Source organism: Dunckerocampus dactyliophorus, chromosome 9, assembly GCF_027744805.1.
Source record: "Dunckerocampus dactyliophorus isolate RoL2022-P2 chromosome 9, RoL_Ddac_1.1, whole genome shotgun sequence".
NCBI lineage: Eukaryota > Metazoa > Chordata > Actinopteri > Syngnathiformes > Syngnathidae > Dunckerocampus > Dunckerocampus dactyliophorus.
Window position 1 is genome coordinate 31,516,010 of NC_072827.1, and position 21,952 is coordinate 31,537,961.

A 21,952-nucleotide genomic window follows, 5' to 3' on the forward strand; every position below is an offset into this window, starting at 1 on the left:
ATTTATCGGGCAAGCAGTGCACACAAGTGAAACAATCCCATGTATTGCTAAATGATGTCTTTCGGTATCAGTACTCATTAAAGACGTGTCTCTACAACACTAGCTAGGACAGGATGTTACCATTTTATTTTCAAAGGACCAGCCGAATAACCATCACGGACTTGAAAACGTCTTCCTATCGTTACAGTATCTCTTTATACCTTATATTTGTGCATTAGGGGATGCGGAAATGCTGACGATGGAAATAAAATGATGCCTTTCCACCCGATTTTCGCTATGTGGAATCATAGTTTAAGCCGGAAGGGGTTATGACCGGAAGTGTGTCTTGAATTTTTTTCTCCATGTCCCCTAGATTTTTATTGATTATATTATGTTACAAAAATGAAATAACCAGTCACTAAAAAGGAAAAAAAAACATCAAAAACAAATGTTGCACTTGCTGCCATTTGCTAAGCCTGTTATGAATGATTGTAAAAATGAAGCAAATCATTTGTAAAGCAGCATATCCTCCCTATCGCTGCGCGATGACGTCATGCGGCCCACAAACTGGGTTCAACTGGGTTCTACGCATGTGCAGAACGCGTCTAGTCCGGTCGGCCTATTTTTCGCCAGTAGCATGTTAAGTATGTGTAATGTGCGCCATCCGATCTATTTTACGGCATCAGTTATGTCCCCCCCCCACTCCCAAACACGTTCTCAAGAGTTGAGAAATTACAACACAGTCGATCTTTTTTTTTTTTTTTACGTCACATCCATGGTGCAAGTGGACAATTTAGTAGTCTTTAGTAGTTTACTATTGCGTAGTGACGCCACGTAAGTGTGATGGTGAATAAAGACGGAAGAAACATCCACATGCTCGCGAGTCTGTAATAGAGTGAATAACGAAAAGAACCCCCCAAAATCTTACATGTAAGACAAGTAATAATGTTACAATTTCACTGAAAACATATCCTGGAGCGTTAACAAAGGTTTTATTCGTTGGATGAATGAATGAATTGTGGTCCAACTTTGAGGTGTCAAAGCATGAATCCACGGCATCTGTCGGCTGGTGAACAGCCTATGCAACAATTCATGCAATTAAACTGGAATCCTACATTTGGGGTGAAAGCTGGACCGCTTACGGCCTCAAAGCAGCACAAGCTGGCTCCAAGATGTCCTTTCTAATGCCCAAGTAATTGGGATAAGTAGCAAGCACCTGCAGAGACAAGAGTACACACATGAACACATGAATCATGCAGGGTTAGGGAAAATAAAACAGAACCACCCAGAGAGAGCTCACTTTATGGCAGACGTCGATGGCATCCACATTTTCTTTTGCTTTCAGGTAATTCAAAGCAAGTTTGTATCCTGAAAAAGACACACACGTTGTTATCACCTTCAACGTGAGCTCATGTAAACGTAGCAACGGAGCTGGACGTGTGATAGGAGGACGTACCAATGGTCGGGTTGGACTGGTTTCCGTATTTCCAAGCCAATTTATAGTTGAACGCTGCGTCATGGAAGGCCTGCTGTTTTTCCATCATGAAACCTCGATATGCGTATGCTTTGAAGCATGACTGCAGAGGAAACGGTACGTATGACAATCATGTTCACATGCTCACAAACTCCTGCTCCGCCAATAAAGCCCTCTAAAAAAGCCCCAACAAGGTTTAGTGGTGTTCTATCCATGCTGTGAGCGTGTAGTGACACGTACATTCATGATAACATGTCGTACTTGCAATATTTTGGTCATTTTAAACAACATTTTCTTTTAAGACAAGACGTTTTCATTGATGGTTTAGTTACACTTTTAACACAACATGAAGGGGATGTCATGATGTTAAAATGCCAAAATGCTCCTAAAGTGGCCAAATGAACTTTGTCAGACAGCAAGGATTAGTTGCGCTTTATGATTTATTGTGCCTAACTCGTAGTGAGTGACCTTGTTGTGATGGAGGCATCTCTTCAGGAGGTCATCGGCCAGGTCGTACTTCCCTGAGTAGATGTAGATGTTCGCCAGGAGCAGCCAGCTCTTCTCAAACTGGTCGGCGTCAACAACACTCCAAGTCATCCTGGCGATGTGTTTTAATTGGCTCCTGGCTTGAGCGGGTTGCTTTAACACCATGAAGGACGTGGCCATGGCCAACAGGGCTGGGACGTGGTTTTTCTGCTCAAAACAGGATCAAGACAGCTGCGCTAGCCCCTCCCCTTCCTGTCTGTCACTGGTTTTACTTCAAGCCGTACCATGGATGGAAATCTCTTTGTGGTAGACGGGTTGACATACGATTCAAAAGCCATAGTTTAAAAAAATTCGATATGATTCCATACAGCGTACAAACGATACAGTTGGATTGGACGTGATTTGTTGACGTAGACGTTGGTCTTACGTTATAAAATAAAGAAGACAATTGTACAACATTGGCATTCTTACAGATAAAATGATAAAATGATGATTTTTTTTTTCAAAATTTAAAAATAAAATCATTTGTAAATAACTGCATCAAATTTTACGTAAAAGGATATCAATTTTGGAAATATGGGCCATTATTTTATTCCAAAAAGTAAGATACAGTTACAAGTCCCCCGGTTTTTGCATGTTTAATGCGAGCAACGATTTGTCCCACTTTGTTGGACAGTCCTTGAATGCACCATCTGACTTTTTCCCACGCTGTCAGACTACTATACTGTATTTTTACCCTTCAAATTAAAGGTTGTTGCTTTTGATACTTCGATTATTATGCCACATACATTCATGAACAAATGATGTTGACAATAATATCGTTTCTGTAGGACAATTATTGTCCAGCAACATTTGGTATCATGACAGGCCTGTACGTAAGTTTTGCTGATGCGTTGAAAATCTTTCCCGCTGACTAGCTAGCGCGCTGCTAATGCTAGCGCTGCTACTGCTATTTACATCCATTCTGGGCTTCAGTCATCCTAAGCTACGAAAATTGTTATGCCGGCAGCCCAGGCTACCACGTTGTTAAAAAGACGGACCGTCAAGCGGTTGCTCGTCTTGTATTGTTGTATTGTATTGTATGTACTTTATTCATCCCACAGCGGGGAAATTTACTTGTTACAGCAGCAAGCAAGCAAGACAAGTAAAGAGAACAGTAAAGTAAAGTAAAGTAAAGCATCGTGACTACACATGGTTCAGGTGGTGCAGGTGTTGTAGAGCCTGACAGCGGTACGATCCATTCATCTACGGATTTATGACTGATTCTCATCCCTCCAGGAGGCTGATACCGATGCAGCCGCGTCTCTTGCTTGTCAAACACTTAACCGGTCGCATCGGATGCTGTAAATGACAAAAACAATTTTCCTTATTGACCCGCATGATTGCGCCAAGTCACTGGCATGTGTGAGTGACAGGAAGACAAGCTTGGACTCCCCTAAGGGAGAAGTCATGTGGCAACGGCCGGTTTGCATGGATACTGTCAGCCTCTCAACCTTGAATCTACGACAACCCCACGCGGCTTTTTCAGACAGTTTTCCGGGTAAATTCGTATCTCTTCGGGAACGTAACTTTTCCACTTCCAGTTAACTCCAATATGTTCAGTCTTACCATACTTGTTGCGATGTCTGTGAATACCGAGAGGGCTTTGTCTACGTTGGCCTTCTGCTTGGTGGCCAGTAAGCAGTAGCTCTCCAGGATACGAAGCTGGACGTGTCCTGCTGGGGTCTCTGGCTTGATCTCCTTCAGGAGCTGCTGAGCTGTTGTCGTGGCAACCAACTCCATCTCCTGTTTCTCTGTGGAAGCCCTGATGGGAGAATATGGTGACTTGTCCAGCCTCGTGTCTCCTGCCCATCATCTACTTACCCGATTCCACCATCTAAATGAAACAACTCTACCCCCATGGTGTCGTTATTGATATTTAGGTAGATTTCAATCATCTTCTCGAGAGCATTTTGACCCCACTTGTTGTCTTTTCGTGCCTGGTTGAGGTGTTGCAGGGCAGCATGAGGTTCTCCTGTGTGCCTGAGCACCGAGCACAAGTTCATCGCAGAATGTGGACAACATCATCTTCAAAAAGCATTGCAAGCTTACCAAAGATAAAGTCCTTTACAGTAGTTGAAGCCAGGATCAAACCACGCCCTGGAAGAGCGGTTTTCCGCTCTATCAAAATATCTGGGCACCTCTTCCAACTTCCCCACCCTCCTCAGCAGGTCAATGAAGCGTGAAAAAGTAGCATAGTTGTCTTAAAAGGGGGACAAAAATCTCAAACATACGCAGAGATTTTCTCCAAATTCTAAGAAACGTGGTGATTTGTGCACCTGGCTTGCGCTCCAACAGTTGCTGATAGCGGAAGACCGCCTGCTCATAGTCTTGCCTCCTGAACATAAGGTCAGCCATCATCTAAACACAAACACATGTTGAAAAGAAGTTCTGCTAAGAAGACGAGGAGCAGACATGAGGCCAAAGATACACACCAGAGTTGCATCCTCATTAAACTGGTCCTTCTTCAAGATGACGCTGCATTGCTCCTGGCACGCATCCACCTCGTCTAGGGTGAGGAACATCTGCGCCAAGTCCAGCATCACCTATGAAGAAATCATATCCTCTTCCGTATGTAAAGTGACTCAAGGTAGGGATGAGAGTGTAAAAGATGCTCAGGCTGGTCAAGCACAGCTGCGGGGAGGACATAGGAGGTTTTCATTCCGCAGTACGGACCTTGTGATCGCTCTCACAATACACAAGCGCTTCTTTGTAGAACTTGATGGCTCTCTCGTAGCCCCTCTGACCGGTGTAGTGTTGCGCGATCTCAGCGCAGATCTTGGCGGCGAGCTGCTTCTGCGCGGGGACGGCGTCAGGCGCCTCCGATTCCACTCGCTTCAGCACCTTGGCCTGGACGTCTTGCGCCTGGCAACGCCACACCAATAGATACCAACATCTCAGCGGGAAGGTCATTAACAGCTGTCGCTATGACTACTACGATATATATTAAGCCTCGGTCACAACTGGTCGTACGGGCTCCTATGTGCAAGAAATGTGCGGAGGGCGCGCGTGTGACGTGTTGATTTTGGCGCCACAGAAATTCTTTGTCATGTCAAACAAAGTCTACAGACGCTTACGTCTTTTTCAGGTTGCGAAACAAACTTACGCACTTTGTACGTTTCGTGCATCGTCCGTATGGCCAACGTGTGTGTTTCGTACATTTTGCTGGTGTCGGGTTTTGGGAATAATGTCAATTTTTTCTGTACATCGCACTTGCGGACTCTGTACGTGTGTCGTGCGCCACACGTGTGTACCCCGCTGGTTTCAGCCAGCCGCACGCAGGACTCCAACAGAGGACCTTTGGAATGGCAGTTGAAAGCGCTAACTGCCGTTTAGCGCAGCTCTTAAGGCTGAGGGAATACGGCTTTTTACCACTGTACACTTGCGCAGACGCACTGCATGGCATCTATTACACGTGTACCCCACATACGTAATTAGGGCGGTATTTCTTACGTGCTCCGTGCATGTCGAGTTAGCCAGTCGTGTGTTGCCCGAACGACGAGAGTGCAAGATGCAAGGGTTCCTATGGCTGTGCTTGATATGCTTCATTGTATCTGTATTTGTATTCATCATTGATGTTTGTTTGCTGTGGCTCTACTGTAATATATAGAGAAATATATATTTACATATGATTCCTACAATGCATATTGTTATTTATGTGAGCAGCCTGTGGTGCATGTGTGCATGTGCTGCCTGAGGTCACGGTTGGCGAGTAAAGACCACCTACATGCTGGCCAAGTCTTTTAATAAGCCTCATGAAGGAAAAGAAACCCCAATCTATGCCACATATTACGTATGGTTATTGACCATTCATGTTCATTAAATAAATAATACCACAGCACGTGACGTCACAGAAGCTCCCTGGTAAAAAAATGCGAGTGGAGGAAGTGACGTAGGTCTCGTGCGTGTGCAGAGCCAGTCATGTTTCCGGTACGGCTCTTATGTGGTTGGTACGCACAACATAAACGTCAGGCGTAGTTCTTGCAACCTTCAAATGAAGCCTGCATGGAACACAAGGTCAGTACTTTTATTGCAAGTTTGACAGACGTTGGTCTTGCAACTGGCAGATGATGTGGTCCTGCTGGCTTCATCGAGCCTTCAACGCTCACTGGATCGGGTCGCAGTGTGAAGCTGCCGGGATGACCGAATCAGCACCGCCAAGTACGAGTCTATGGTTCTCGCTTAGAAAAGGGTGGCGTGCCATCTCGGGGTCGGGGATGAGATCCTGTACCCGGTGGAGGACTTTAAGTACCTTGGGCTCTTGTTCACGAGTGCGGGAAGGATGGAGCACAAGATGGACAGGCGGATCGGTGCGGCGTCTGCAGTGATGTGGACTTTGCATTGATCCGCTGTGGTGAACACGGAGCTGACCGAAAGGTCAAGTTCTCAATTTGGCGGTGGCTCAATTGCATGGCCAAATTATCATAGATCCGGTTGAGACTGATCAGGGTTTTATGCTGCCGATTCCGATACCTCATCCATGAGTGAGATCAGCCGGATGAACTGTACATTAATGATGAGTAATCACTTATTGTTTCAGGAGACTTTCAGTGTGAGACTACAGTTTTTCTGACTGTGGCGGTGCGCCGTCTGGTGCATTCAGGAACACGTAGCGGGGCTCCAAATGAGAGAGCAGTCGGCGGAACCCGGTTTCTTCCACGACTGTGCAAGGCTGGTCATCTGGTCCGATGAATTCCGTTATTTTTCCAGTTATTTGTTTGCTGCGTTAGCTGGCGTTAAGAAGTCGCTACTTCGGCTGCCTTGCTGTCATTCTCTGCTCTTCAAATGCCGCATTCAGTTTGTTGTGAAGAAGCTTTTTAACGAGGTATTTTTTCCTGGCCTTCTTTGCAGGATGCAAACTTTACATCACTCTGACGCCACGGCAGACATGTTTGTTTGGGGTTTGTCGCCGTACACCTGCGCAGTGTGAAGGAAAGGGGGAGGGGACGCTACACTGCACGCCAACCGCAGCCTGTGTGCCACAGGTGATCAATTGGCCGATAGTGATCAGTGGCCAAGCGATCGCAGCATCCCTAGCATGTACAGACTAAATAGTCATTTGTACAAGCTACACATCACTAAAATAAAAATGCAAGGCTGGCCACAATAAAAGGTCACTCCAAAAGGCAGCTTTACAGCAGCACAATGCCACAGATGTGGTGAGGGTGCGTGAGGTAGGCATGGCGACTGCAGGAATGTCCACAGTAACGGATTCCACCGTCGGGAGTTGACATCTCTACTCTACTCCATTCATTTTCAATGGAACCTGCGCCACAGGGCCATTATCCGAAGTCACCGTCCGGCCAAGCGACAAGCAAAATTCATGCGTTTTGTGCTCGGCTTGAGACGAGATCCCAGAAACTGGAAAAATGTTCAACTTTTCATTGCTGTCGCCCAGACGAGGACCAACGAGTAGGAGTTTCATTGACCAACCAATGAGTGGAGAGTTTGCTCTCGCAGGTAAACATGGAGGAAAAAAGTAACACTCGGCGCGTCAGATTTCCAGGAGCTATTTGATATTTCAAAAACAGAATATAGATATGAACAAAAACAGCAGCGGCATGAGAACTTGTCGGCGCCAAAGTAAACGTATCATCAATGTACACTGACATTTATGTTATGTAAGTTTATCTCCGATACTAGCAAGATCCGGTACTAGCGAGAGTACTCCATCAACACCGGACTACTTGATACCCCAAAATTCCCTCCAAATCTCAAAGCCAATCAAAATAGTGGGAGACTCTTAAGTTGTCGCTCATCGGTGTAACCCTAATCCTGACCCCTGACCCTAACCCCAGCCGCTCGTCGCCTCCCGTGTGTAGGGTTTCACCAATCACGACCGTTTGGAACCCAAATTTGTCAACAATATTCAAGAGAAATACAACTTTGGTGTACACATTTGACATCTTTGAGTTGAGCTCATGAAAGACAGAAGCCACAACCAAAGTATTGAATGCTTGCCTTGGTTTGCGATAAAAGCATTTTCATACAAATCCAATACAGATGCCTTTGTTTACAGAGAAGCAGCGAAGTAGAAGTACTTACTCTTTGCAGGGAGATTAAGGCTTCCTCGCCTTTGTCATCTTTATTTTGGACCTTTGCCAGCAGCATGAGATAACGGCAGTGGTTTGACAGGACACATCTTCTGTTCACTTCATAGCAAGCAAAGCAATTCAAAGGTTCTGGTTAGCTTGCACGTTGGAGGCTTTCTACTGCAGTTGGAGACGTTTCTCAGGAAACGCAGCATTGCTGTCCAATGAAAAGCATCTCACCTCCAATGCTTGGCTTTTATTGAAATTTATGATTCTTTCCATTGGACAGCAAAAGTTTGAAAATGCACAAAAAGATTTCACAACTGACCTCATAAAATGATGACATTTTAGTAGTAGCATCATGTTGAAATATTCAAGAAAAAAGCTGTTACTTTTTAAAAAATTGCAATACTATGAGAAACAAACAAAACAACAAATAAGGTTGTAATTTTTGGAAAATTAGGTTGCAGAGAAAGTTTGAATCTTGAAGTCGAAATATTGTGGGAATAAAGTCAGAATTACCAGATGGAAATTTACAAGGAGAAATTTGAAATGGAAAAGACGGCTGTAATTTTACAAGAATGAAATCCAAATATTAAGAGAAATAAGTTGTAAACTACCAAGAAAAACCCTGGCAATATTGGCAATATTAGCTGGGCAATATTAATAGAGATGAAGACGTGAATTTCATAAATTTACAAGAAAAATGACTTTATTCTTGTAAATTAAGACGTTTTTTCTTCTAAACCTTTTTTTCTTAAATTTATGACTTTGACAAAATGTTTTTTTCAAATGTGGCCCAAATACTCCGTCGTAAGAAACAAATTAGGTTGGAGAAGAAGTCCTAAAATTAGGAAAAGAAACTGAAAGTGCGTTGGCTGTGTACCTGGCTCATGGGCGACGGCGTGGCGCAGAACCGCCTCACAGCGCTCGTACTGCTTCATCTTCATGAGCAGCTCGGCCAGGTCGTAACGCAGGAAGTTGTGTTGCTCAGTCGTCAGCGCGGCCTCGTAGTGATGTATTGCCTGTTCGCAGGACATTCGTCAACGCCGGCTGCTTCTGGGGGCGCATTCTTCAACCCAGTAAATACAAACCTTGTCGAAGTAATGCGCCTTGACCAGAAATTTGCCAAATTTACTGACGAGAGCGGCATCATCTGGGTTTTTGTCCAGCGCATGCTCATAGACCTCAATGGCTTTCTCTGGCTGAGGATAGAATCTTTTCAAGATGAGTGAGTTTTATGAAATAATTTGTTTATATGCTTCACTGATCATGTTTTTTCATCAAGCGCTGAGACGCTGAACTTTGTTTGGTGGTCTTTGAACGCACCATAGTTCCTGTAACTTAAGACCAGAGTTTGTTTTGTCGATAGAGTACCTTTACATTTGATACCGTAAAGGGTCGTATCAGCTTTGATTAAATATGTTACATATTGTTTGGAATTATGTTCTACATTGTTCTGCTTTTGAAAGCCATTTGACATTTGTAGTTGATGGCGAGCTAGCCCCCGCTGCTCAGCTTCATGTGTCAATAGTTTTGGAGGAGAAAAGAAGGGAGATGAAATAGAGAACGTTTAGAACGTAGACTTAAGCCTGAAGACATGGAGATGAAGATTGGTGGCATTCCAAACACGGAATGGTAAGTGGAAGTGACTCTGATTAGTCTTTTAAATCTACTTCTTAAAGCGCGTAAAGGGGTCTTCAGAGCATGATTTACAGTATGTTAGATTTCGGTGTGAAAAGATGTATATTATATAAGATGTATAATGCTTTACAGCCTTGTCGCTATCATGGAAGTGTTTACAAGACATGATGTAAACAAGACATGACTTACTCTGTTCTGTGGCAACCTTGTCGTTTTTCCTGTGTACCGGTGGAATAACACACTTTTTCAAAATGCATTTATAGCGTACTTTCAAGCCAAATACTTCTTGTAAAGGTGTTCCTTCATAGCAGTCATCAGTGAAATGATCACTGCAAAGAACAGAACTCAAGGTGGGCGTCCAACTGTCTCTCGATCGTCCATTGTTGTTTTAAACCTTCCTCTTTTGGAAAAGAAAACAAACGTACAGTATGACTGGGTACTATAAACATCCAGCAGCAACACAACCTTTTGGCATGACTACTTTTTAGATGGAAAATATACTGAACCAAGTCCACCATTTACCCCCACAAGTGTTAGTTTACTCTGCTTTATAGCTGAGAGGTGTCACCCCGATGGAAATGAGGCTGAACAGCGAGAGCTAGCTCGTCATGGCTGGCGTCAACTATCAATTATAATATATTATTGTAATATTATATAAATACAGTAGTACCTCGCATAACGTAAACCTCCTTTTACGTAAATTCCACTGAACGTAAAGAATTGATTTAAAGTTTTTGCATTGTATTACAGAAGAAATTCCATGTAACGTAAAGCGTCAAGTTGGTGCAAGTTCAGACCTCATCAACACTTGGTGACGCCTTCTGACGCTTCACGCTCTCATTGGCTGATTTTCGGGGCACCACCTCTGCTCTCATCTCATTGGCTGATTTTCGGGGCACCGCCTCCGCTCTCATCTCATTGGCTGATTATCGGGGCACCGCCTACGCTCTCATCTCATTGGCTGAGTTATCCAGCACGTACGTGAGTTTGTGTGTGAGACAGGCTTCTCCCTTCAACCTCCTTCCTCATCGTAGTCTCCCTTAAACTAACTTAAACAATGAAGTTAAGTTACAAATTAACATTTGGCACACAGCATTATCGTGTAGTGCGTGTGCGTTTGTCTGTGAGACCAGCTGACTCTTAGACTCTTTGAGTCGCGTTTCGACTCAGGCTAGTCCTCCTCCTCCTCCTCCTCCTCCTCCTCCTCCTCCTTCCTGCCTCCACTTGCGTGCTCCTGATCAAGACATCTCGTGAACGGTAGGATTGTTTTTGTTTTTCAGTTTTATTCATTTACAGTAATCTTATTTATTACCTTATTTTATATTGGAATGTTACTCTACTATGTTTATGCTGTTTTTCATATTTGGTGGACTTTGAATATTTTGAAGGGCCAAAGGGGTGAGTTTGGGAAGATCTTGGAACAAATTAGGCTATTTACATGTATTTTACGCTTCGTATAACATCAAATCTCTATAACATAAAGGTTCTCGGAACAGATGATTTACGTTGTATGGGCGTCTACTGTATTTATAATTATATTATAATAATTATAATATAAACTATAATATTTCGTCTTGCTTTGTTTTATTTTGAAGGGATTAAGTTTGTTATGACATGTTTGCAGAGCTGCTGGAAGTGTGAATTTGTCTTGGAGATAAGTCAAGTAGATATCTTTCACCGTGTAAACCACAAAGTTGTTGCTACCTACCTCTAAAATGTGCATGTAAGCTTCCCCCAGTAAGACGTAAGTGTGAGCGCTGGGTAGCTTGTCCACTATTTCCCTGGAGAATCATGAGACATAAAAGACATGAAGAGCATTTGTTGTATCTTTGGTTACTCTGCTGCATCGCTACATGCTTACTGCTCACCTGTAGCAGCTCACATACAGACGCTTGTCCTTTTTGTGGTTCAGGTAAATGTCTGCCATCTTTTCCTTGGCTTGGATGTAGTACAGCTGCTCGGGTGTGATGTTTCTGAGCATGCTCAGCGCCAGCTCCGTGTCGCCGTGCAGCAACGCCAAGTCTACGTTGGCGATAGTGACGCAAAGCTCTTCGGGAGTCCCCGAGAACTCATTAATGGCGTCCTGCATGACTTGGGCTGCTTCTTGCTGTAATATTACATCTGTTTTTAACTATACAGTCCTTCCATTGTCGGAAATATTCTTGGATGACCTTCTGAACATCAGCTGGCGAGCTGCTGCTAGCTCACGAGCTACCAGTTAGAGACCCCTCTGGTAGAGTCGCTGTCTTAAAGCTGGATACACTGCGTGATTATGTTAAACAACTAGTGTTTTAAAGACCAGAGGTAATTATATTGATAACGAGAGAGCAAGGTTGGGAAGTGAGTTAGCACGTACCCCATGAACATGACAGCTCTTGTAAAAGAGAGCTACGAACTAACCACATTGCTCGTATGTTTGAAAGACAAAATGTCACTGTGGCGTTCTTAGCGACGTCGTTTTTTGATCCTTCCATCCCTGTCGACTTTTCCTATCACTGTGAAGCAGAATCCACCAAGCGTTGGATTGTTCACCCACCAAGAAGTCACATTTGGTGTCCCAAGACCAGAGACTAGGCAGACAACTACGCGGCTAGCTAGCTGCCACCAGAGAGACGAGGCAAAGTGTGTAAACAAACATGGCAGGAAAGTGGAATAGCAATGAAATGGAAAGGCCGATCGCACACGCTGGCATTGATCAGCTTAGCCTGTAACAGCTGCCATCAATTTACGCCACATTTATCAGACTATTTTTTCTTCTCACGGCACTAAGGGGCAAAGGGCCTCCTCTTACGCCATAAAGAACGGGACAATTCCGTTTTTTAGAGACGCTTGGCAACCCTGACTGTACACCCAAAACACAACACAAACGTATTTCAAAATCAACACCAGCATTGAACAGCACCTGTTTATCGCTGAGCCGCAAAGCCTCGGCTAACTCCAAGAAGATGGAGACACAGTCGGCAGGACTCAGCTCAATCTTCTTGTTTTTGGACTTAGTTGTTGTGGATCCAGCCCTGCAGACGCCTGGAAGACTCACTGCCATTTGCAAAATATGAATAGCCTCGCTCAGCTCCCCCATCTTCTTCTTTGCCTGAGCTTTGATCAGGAGATACAACGGATGTTCTCGAATCTGGAATGAGCATGTGGCGTAGCTGCACAGATCTAGGTCTAAACTTCGAATGAAAAAAGTGACAAACTGAAAAGCCGAACAAGGGGAGGGATTCAGTTGATGATCTTACCTGGAAGTTGTGGCTGAGGCAGAGTTCCAGTGACTGGAAACACAAAGAGAAGTTCCCACGCAACAAGTGGATCTGTGCCATGAGCAGATGGGCGTCAGTGTGAGAAGGGCATTGTTCCAGACAGTGATGCAGACTGCTCTGAGCAGCATCAACATCGCCTGAATGAACACAAACATACGCCAGTTCAAAATCAGACCAAACATTTCGTGCAGGGGCGTCAAACCGGCGTTCACTGCGGGCCACGTTGCATTTATGGATGCCCCCAGAGGGCCGCCTGGAACTGGTAAAGCATATAAATATATAATCACCTCCTGATAGGATTACACATTTCATTATTTACTCACTTACTTACATTGAAATTACAAGTCAAGGTGCCAAGCAGAAACTGGAGAAAATACATGAAAGATTGTGTCTTTTTAAACAATGGTCACACTTTACAATAAGGTACACAAAAATACAGTAGTTGCTGAGGAACTAATGAAGAACTGATGAGGAACTAATGAGTACAGTAGTTACTGAGGAACTAATAAAGAACTCATGAGGAACTAATGAGTAGTGGTTAGAGTTAGGTACGGTAGGTTCCTTCCTCATTAACTACTGTAATTTTGTGTACCTTATTGTAAAGTGTTACCAAAATAATTTAATAATTGAATTTAATAAAATAAAAATTAATAATATCAAAATGTAGGCATATATGTAACAGTTTAGATTCATAAAATAACAAATCATTATTAATAAAGATAAAATACAACTAAATAATACACTTTTTTTTTTAAGTGTCTCCTTATGTGCAATTTTCAAGCTTTTGCGGTCCACATGAAACAAATTTGGCCCCCGGGCTTTGACTTTGACACCAGCGCTTGAGCGCCATCCTCACCAGACTGGTATCTGACTTTGGCCTGGAGGAAGACCCCTTGAAGGAGACCCGGTACAATCTTGACCACGGTATCCAACAAGGCGGCACAGCGTCTGAGCTGCGGAGGAGGAGACTGGCCCTGAGCCGCAGGCTGAAACAAAAACAGTCAAGGTGATTTGGACAACAAGCCCCCTCCAAGGTGGACACGTCAACCCTAGGTTGTACCTTAGCAGGGCACAGGGCTAGATACTCCTTGACGATCTCCAGCAGGAAGTCAGGGTTGAGCTTCTGAAAGTACTCCACACTCAGAGGTAGACCCTGCAGAGTAGAGAAGTGGGTTTCCACGGCGTCATCCAGCAGCTTGGTTACCTCTTCTTGGGGCCGGTGCTTCTTCACCGCCACCAGCGCACGCAGATACAGGATCTCCTGACAATATTCACCACCACCAAAAATCACTACACACTGCAGGGGCACATTCCCTGACCACAGAAACGATCCTACGTGATGAGCAATACTTCCTGCATAAGGTAAGTCGAGTAGAAAATGGACGGACGAAGGATTTACCCCTGATCTTCCGGTGGATTGTTGAATTTCTGTCAGAAATTCCAAATCTTTCTCTGCTTCTTCAAGGCAGCCCTCCATCAGCTGACACCAAATGATGCCTGCAGGGAAGAAAGAATGAACACCGTAGCTTTACAAAGGACTTGACACATGTTGCGGTACCCCAGCATCACCTTTTGCCGGTGTGAACTTTGTCCCCGCAGTGGTATGCAATTTTGCATGCCAATGAGTAAATTGGTGGTTTACAGGTGTGAAGTATGTGTACCGGGCTCGGGGCTGTGTGCCAGTGCACAAAAAACATTTTAAAATGTTGTCTTCTAGCCAGCGATTCCTTCCCTTACACTGTCAGCTGCCTCCTTTATTCTCGTTTATTGCCTCCTTCCTGCTCTTTGCACATTCTTTATCTGCAGCTGCGAGAAAATCCAGACTTACCTTACTTTTTGGCATGGCCTTCTTCTCTGGAGTTCAATATTAGTGATGGAAATTCCGGCTCTTTTTAGAGAGCCGGTGTAACATATGGCCGCATGCTATGTTGTTGTGGAGTCGCGGAGATGTGACGTGTGGGGTCATGAAGGTTTTTGCTTTTTGTTTTGTGAGACCAACTGTGATAATAAGTCGTGTGAGCAGACGGTTGTAATTGGTGCTTTCTTCAACACAACTCTTGGCTCAGCTCACTAAAAAGGGCCAGTTTTTTTGGCGCCCAAGTGGCTCCTCAGATTTTTTTTTTTTAGTGTGAATGTGTTCTACACCGTTTCTGTCATTTGTTTGCCATTTTTATCATGCTAATATTAGCATAGTAGCATTTTTTGCCATTTTCATTAGTTTTAACATTGGCAGACACTTAGTGCTATCACGCTAGGTTTAGTATGCTAATGTTAGTATTGCTAACATGCTAACATTAGCATAGTAACTGTTTTTGTATTAACACATACAGACACTTAGCTCTACTGTATAATGTTAGCATGTTAGCATGCTCATTTTAGCATCGTAGCTTAACTTATTTAAACACTCAGTGCTATCATGCTAGTTTATTACCAAATTATGTGTATTGTGTAAAATGAATTACTAATGTAAAAAACGCATGACATCGGATGTCTATTATTTAAATTGAATTATTTGAATCCTCAAAGAACAGCTACAAAAAATAGCAAATAAAGTACACAAACAAGGCCCATATCAATTGACAAGATCAAATCTCGGCATGCAAATGTTTAAAGATTTACAATCAAACAACACAACACCAACAAAACACCACCACCAGAGTGTGAAAACGCAGCATCCAGACAACAGTTGTGTCTTTACTGAAGATTGGCATTCAAAACTTCCCAGTGTCCCTCCCTGCTGTTCGTGTGCTGCTTTGTTGCGCTCCGTGTGCCGTGTGTGTGTTTAACGCCGCCCCTCCCCCTGCTCAGTGTGCACACAGGGATGCCGCCACACACAAGAAAGACGAGGAAATCGGCTCCCAAATGTCTCCCGACGACACGAGCCGGCTCTTAGAGCCGATTCGTGCGCGACCAATACATCACTCTTCCGTATCTTGTAGGTGTCTTGCAAATGGAGGAATTAATGAAGCTCCTGGGGTGATGCCCGTTGTTGCGTGGCGTCACGCCATCATGAATTGTGCGTAATTTATGCGTAAGCAGAACGCAAACAGTTCACAAACTCGTCTTGATGCTTTTCAGGCGTGCGGTAAATACAGTAAATAAATAACACGGGCAAAGGTGTAAATGCTGCTTTACCAATCAGGGCAGAGAGGCTGGTCTCATCCAGAGCCATGGCGGTCTTGTACCACTTCATGGCCTCCTTGATTCTACCTTGAAGCACCATGAGATAGCCCGACTCCGTGGCTAAATCCGAGTGTCCTGATGTCAGACCGAAGGCTTTCTCCACCATTCTGAACAGCTGTTCCAGCACTTTCTTGTTTCGGCCGCACTAGAAGGAATGAGAAAACATGCTGTTCTGTAAATGACACACAAACTCCAACAAAACCAGACGACAGTTTGTCTTACAGCTCGGCTAAATGCGAAACACATCTTGTAAGCAAGCTCTGGGTTGTGTGGTTCCAGGACCTCCAGACTGCTGATGAGTTTGGAAAGAGTCTTTGCCGACTGCCCGGTGGGATACAGAAACAATTTCAGTACACATCGATGATATCACCATTTCAACTGTAAAAGTCCATTGGTGCACCTCAGCCGTATCTCCACTGACACACAAAGAATGCAGAGTAATCATTTGGAGGGCATCCAGATTGTTGGTATCCATTTGTAGAATGCTGAAACAAGATGTGGCTTGCTTTACAGGTAGGGGTGTCATGAGACGACACACGACATTGGGTCTACGAGACAAGACGAGACTTTGACATTGCAGTTGTCCCTCGATTGTCGCGGTTAATTGGTTCCAGGCCATATCAAGATAAGTAGGATTCCTTATTTATAAGTGGAATATTTTCCTTGTAACAGCATAGAAAACCCGTTGAAGACCTTCTAAATGTGTTTTTAGAGACATGAAATAACACCGCGATGGTCACCTTTACAGTCCTATGACCCAACATAGCAGACACGCTCAGAGAAAATAAGACATTACATAAGACTCACACGTTAGCATTCATACTTGGTGGCGATTGTCTCATCAATGTAACTTTCCTGACGCCTCGTGGTCGATGTGGTAGCCATGACTCATGCCAGTCACTGGCGCTCTCCACGCTGCTCACCATGACAACAGCTGGCGTCACACACCAGGCCCCGCCTCTTCAAGGCACACGCATTTTACACAACGTATAACATCTAAATGCCTTATATTTGTATTTCCCTTTATTCAGCCATTTTTAGGATTGAAATTGATTCATGTTTTGACTAATAACGGGCCGTATCATGTATGAATTCATTTTTGAAAAAACTATGTAGCCGTGATGTCGCGAGGGACGACTGTACTTTTAATAAGAGTGCAATGAAAAAATATATGACAAAACATTGCAATCTACTCATTTCTTTTCTACTACCTCGCACTCTTCTGCACTTTGTGTGTATATGCTAGCGGCCCCGCCTCCACCCCTTGAGACAAAGAGACTGTGTGACTGACAAAATTCAGATTCTTCCTGCCTGACGAGGAAAACAGACACGCGTGCACATGGCAGTATATTGATTATCCACTTCATTTTCATCCATTGTGTGATTAATTGATTCATTTATTATCGTCCCAGCACTCGTGCACATGAATCTCATGACACCCCTATCTATAATAGAAGCCACGTGCCAAAGTGGTTGTTTAAGCTCTTTTTGGTCCTAAAGTGTCTTGCAGTCATTTTTTTGCACGATTTACCTGAAAGCTGCATCGATGGTTTGCTCCCAGTCTTGGAGCTTTAAAAACAACTTCATCTTCTTAATGACAGCAGGCAGGAACCCAGGGAAACTGGCAATGATTCTGTTAGCCACGTCTAATGCTCCATCGTAGGTTTGGCAATATTCACAGTATTGCACCTGCAGGACCGTCGCAATTATGAGCGCCACACATGGGAGGCCATGGCGCCTCTAGGCCATTCATTTGCACGACACGGCCATCATCACGAGCCACCGTCCAGCCAAGCAACAAGCCAAATACGGGCTATCAACTATCAACCAGACGAGGACCAATCAGCAGGACTTTCACTGATCGACCAGGATGCTATTTAGCACTCTCTCGCAGGTAAAAATGGACGAAAAAAATACCGTTTCAAATTTCCCGGATCTATTTGATATTTCTAAAAAAAAAGAAGAAAGCGATATAACAAAAAATAAAGAGCAGCATGGGAACATATCAGGCAAGTTTGCATTCATTTATCTATCTTCAGTACTAGCAAGGTCTGGTAATAGCAAGAGTACATGATCAACACCGGCCACTTTTCCTCCTCTGAACTACTTTTATACCACAAACTTCCCTCCAAAAAAAACTTTAATCAAAAACAAAGTCCAGGCTGGTACTGGTGGGTGGTGGCTCTGTATTCATTTTGTACTTTTGATTTGATGTAGTTCCTGTCATAGATTTACACAGTACATAATAAATAAGATCAATTCAATGCCTGCAACGTTCGTATATTTTGCTGATGCGTTGAAAATATTTCCCGGTGACTAGGTAGCGCTGCTAATGCTACAGTATTTACATCCATTGTGGTCTTCAGTCATGCTAAGCCAGGAAAATCGTTTCGCCGGCAGCCCAGCTCTCACATTGTTTAAGAGATGGACTGTCTAGCAGTGGCTCGTCTTGTGATACCCGGCGCATGTCTCTACAATCCATTCATCTCAGGATTTATGGCTGATTCTTATCCATCCAGGAGGCTGCTGCATCTCTCTGCTGCTTGTCAAAACCGGATATCCGGTCGCATCGATTTATCCTTCACGCTCTGGATGTGAGTACGCCGCCTCCCGTGTGCAGGGTTTGCAACGCGTCTGCAATGAGTTTTGCCAATGGCAGTCGTTTGTCGCCTCCCGTGTGTGGAGCCCATGATTGAAACACGCCAAATGCCATAGTTTTAATGATGAAAATGAATGTTATCAAGGAATACTTCAGTTATTGAGGGAAGACACGAGGGAGCTGATGAAATGTGACACATCTCAGGAACTGAAATCAGCATGGATGTTATCAACATGGCTTAAATATGTTATATATTGTTTGTAATTATGTTGTATGTTGTTCTGTTTTTGAAGGCGAACAGTAAATTCACAAACATGACATTTGCAGTTGATGGCACCAGCGATGACAAGCTTTGTTCAGTTTCATTTCCGGAAGTGACACCATTGGATTACTACCACCCGGGTAAACAAACATGGCGGTGTACGAGATCAAATCGTACACCACCAAGTTGATGCATCATGTCAGGGACCCTTTTAATATTCTCACCTTCCCCATGAGTGCAAAAAGATCTTTCGTCCCTTCATCAAAGCATTTTCCAGCCTTCCTGGCATGATCGTCTTTCCCACACGTCACATCTATCCACGCTTTCAGGATTACCCCCTGAACAACAACAGTCAGTTGTACACACGTCAATCCATCATAACTTTGCTGTCTCACCTCTTTGGAGCCATTGGAGAGCTTGATCATTCGCTCGGTGTATTCTCTGGCTTTATCGTGTCGCCCTATGGTCCAGAGAAACATCCCAGCATGATACAGGCTCTGGTGAGATGCACTGTTGCGATCCTCTCTGATTTTAGCTTCATATTCATGAATGACATCTTTGTCTGGGAATCCGAAGACAAGTATTGAAATACCATCCACGGTCACAGTGACTGTGTTGGCTTACCTGGCTGGATCTTTCTTTTCTCCGCATAGATGAGAGCCATCATGGTGCAGAGAGACACCTCTGCTCGATCTTTGATTGAGTCCAGCTCTGCTGCGGCTTCTCCAACCTGGCCTGCAGATGAATGTTGACATCTATGTTGTAATGACACCTCATTGGACACCCTGACCCCAGCATACCTTGCATTAAGATGCCGTATGCATGGAAGACACTGAAGATAGGGTCACTACGAAATGTAGTCTGTGCAGCTGCTGCAGTGTTGGCAACATGGTTGAAATATTTCTCATTGCAGTAATGTCTAATCAAAGCCTGGGAACAACAAAGTACACTTTGTTATGTATTTCATGACAAAATAAGAAAACAGCCACACACAGCCTTAATGTTTGACCATTTCTCAACCATTTCAAATCAATCTCAGAGGTCCCAGCTCATATCCATCGTTTGTTGATCAAAATCTAACATTGATGCTGGAATGTAGATAGTATAAAAGCGCTGTTTAGTAAGCCCTACTGGGAACATGCCACTTTGTGCATCTGTTCCTTTAATGCCAACACCCGACTTGAGAGATGCACGAAATTGAGTCCACGAGAACGAGACAAGATTTTTACATTAACTTTAAGAAAAGTCCATACATCCATCTCCCTCCATCTCCATCTCCACTCGGTGTCCAAGAGGTATGCTGACCAGATGCCGGAGCCACCTCATCTGGCTCCAATCAATGCGGAGGAGTAGCGTTTCTACTTCGAGTTTCTCACAGATGACAGTGCTTCTCACCTTATCTCTAAGGGAGAGCCCAGGAGAGCCCAGCCACCCTACGAAGAAAACTCATTTCGGTCGCCTGTACCCGCCATCTGTGAGGCTAGGAACGTAGATGGACCGTAAATTTGCCTTTGGGCTTAGCTCCTTCGTCACCACAACGAACCGATGTAGACACCACATCACTGCAGACGCCTCACCAATTCACCTGTTCATGTTGCATTCCATCCTTCCCTCACTCGTGAATAAGACCCCAAGGTACTTAAACCTCCTCCGCGGATGGCACTCCGCCCTTTCCTGGACGAGAACCATGGACTCGGACTTGGAGATGCTGATTCTCATTCCGGCCGCTTCACACTCGGCTGCGAACCGATCCAGTGAGAGTTGAAGTTCATGGCTCGATGAAGCCAGCAGGACTTCATCGACAGTCCCTGCATGAGCTCCCGTGGCAAAATCTAATTTCTTTCAATTCATAATTTGTATTTTCTTTGTTTTTGGTTATTGGTCGATTGAACTGGCTTTGAAACACACAACGACTATCTCGTTCAAATCGTAAAACCAAATGTAACAGTATTTACTGCAGTTTATAATTCGTCTGTGTAGGCTCTCAGTCGTACAGCAGTTGTCCATCGAGGCAGTTTATAATGATATCAAATGATAAGTAACGTATTTACCATCGTTGTGTCTTTATTCTCCATCTTGTCTGACGGGTTTTTAAGTGTACACAGCTGAAACGTTGCTTGACTGTGTGCTATGTGGTTACCACATGGATGCATTTAACTTGAAAGCACTGTCTGATCATATGTCATATAGCATATATCATATGATATGACGCCGCATGCCGGCTGCACGTCTATTGCAGGCGTACCTAATCTTATGACCAAGGAGCTCTGAAGAAAAACCACACACAGCAATGTAGCAAACAACAAGTCTTTATCAAAGTAATTCAAAAATACACAATTAAATAAAATAAACATAATATTAGCGAACAAGGCATTCTCGAGCAATGCAGTTTGCAGTAAGGGCAAAACCATTTAGTGAGATTACTGGGGGGAGCTCGAATGCCCCTTTTTATTCCCACAGAATACTTCGTCTCCTCCTGAACCGAAATCATTAAAATAAAAACTTACTTCAATATCTGAAAAATATTAAAGAGAGAAAGAAAGGTATAAACAAGTTATCGTATTTTAACGTGTAGTCCAAACTAAAAGTACCGCCCATTGGGAGGCGAGTATGTAGTCGCTCATAAAGACAGGACGTGCCAAAAAACAGTGACAGTAAAGTAATACAACAAAAAAACGACTCATGAATCACAACAAAAATATCCATCAGCTATTGCTTAACATTTATCAGTTCCGTATTTTGCTGGGTTTCGACCATGTGCGCACGTCACTTCCGGTGTTCAAGCTGCCACATACACACAGTATGTTTATGCAATATTTGGGAGATTAACGCGAATAACGGTGCATGTCGTTGTGTGCTCCAATTGTGTGAATATACGTGAAAACATGAAATAGTTGTTAAACAAGACGATGGAAAATGAGTGAAACTCAGTGTCTGACATACCGAAAGTAATGCTTGTTGTTACAATAGGATTGTGATGGAATGTTCCGGCTT

General features: G+C 43.9%; 1 protein-coding gene across 16 annotated transcripts; it reads right to left on the bottom strand.

The window, feature by feature from the left end:
- Window positions 1–816: 816 nt before the first annotated feature.
- LOC129187924 (tetratricopeptide repeat protein 21B-like) lies at window positions 817–21,098 on the bottom strand. Of its 16 annotated transcripts, none has more exons than XM_054787759.1 (29): window positions 21,010–21,098; window positions 19,759–19,888; window positions 19,583–19,693; window positions 19,354–19,520; window positions 19,183–19,296; window positions 17,629–17,786; window positions 16,498–16,582; window positions 16,320–16,418; window positions 16,050–16,242; window positions 14,314–14,411; window positions 13,975–14,067; window positions 13,771–13,900; window positions 12,894–13,051; window positions 12,557–12,784; window positions 11,523–11,761; window positions 11,363–11,435; window positions 9,105–9,215; window positions 8,897–9,035; window positions 8,024–8,130; window positions 4,655–4,843; window positions 4,414–4,524; window positions 4,258–4,339; window positions 4,031–4,181; window positions 3,803–3,961; window positions 3,548–3,743; window positions 1,922–2,146; window positions 1,436–1,556; window positions 1,280–1,347; window positions 817–1,195 (listed from the first exon to the last, which is right to left on the bottom strand). In XM_054787759.1, exons 1-29 carry the CDS (start codon window positions 21,031–21,033, stop codon window positions 1,118–1,120), a joined length of 3,837 nt encoding a protein of 1,278 aa, XP_054643734.1. In that variant the 5' UTR covers window positions 21,034–21,098; the 3' UTR covers window positions 817–1,117. The 16 variants fall into 16 exon arrangements, with proteins under 16 accessions (XP_054643734.1, XP_054643733.1, XP_054643735.1 ...); XM_054787758.1 differs by having other exon boundaries at window positions 818–1,195; window positions 13,975–14,175; window positions 19,354–19,418; XM_054787754.1 differs by having other exon boundaries at window positions 819–1,195; window positions 13,975–14,175.
- Between the last annotated feature and the right edge of the window lie 854 nt (window positions 21,099–21,952).

Coding starts and splice junctions, on each gene's coding strand:
- LOC129187924 (XM_054787754.1), bottom strand. CDS start 21,033: ATGGAGAATAAAGACACAACGATG. Junction 11,762..12,556: donor TGCGGCTCAGCGATAAACAG/GTGCTGTTCAAT, acceptor GTAATATTACAG/CAAGAAGCAGCCCAAGTCAT. Junction 2,147..3,547: donor CAGACATCGCAACAAGTATG/GTAAGACTGAAC, acceptor TGTTTTGAGCAG/AAAAACCACGTCCCAGCCCT.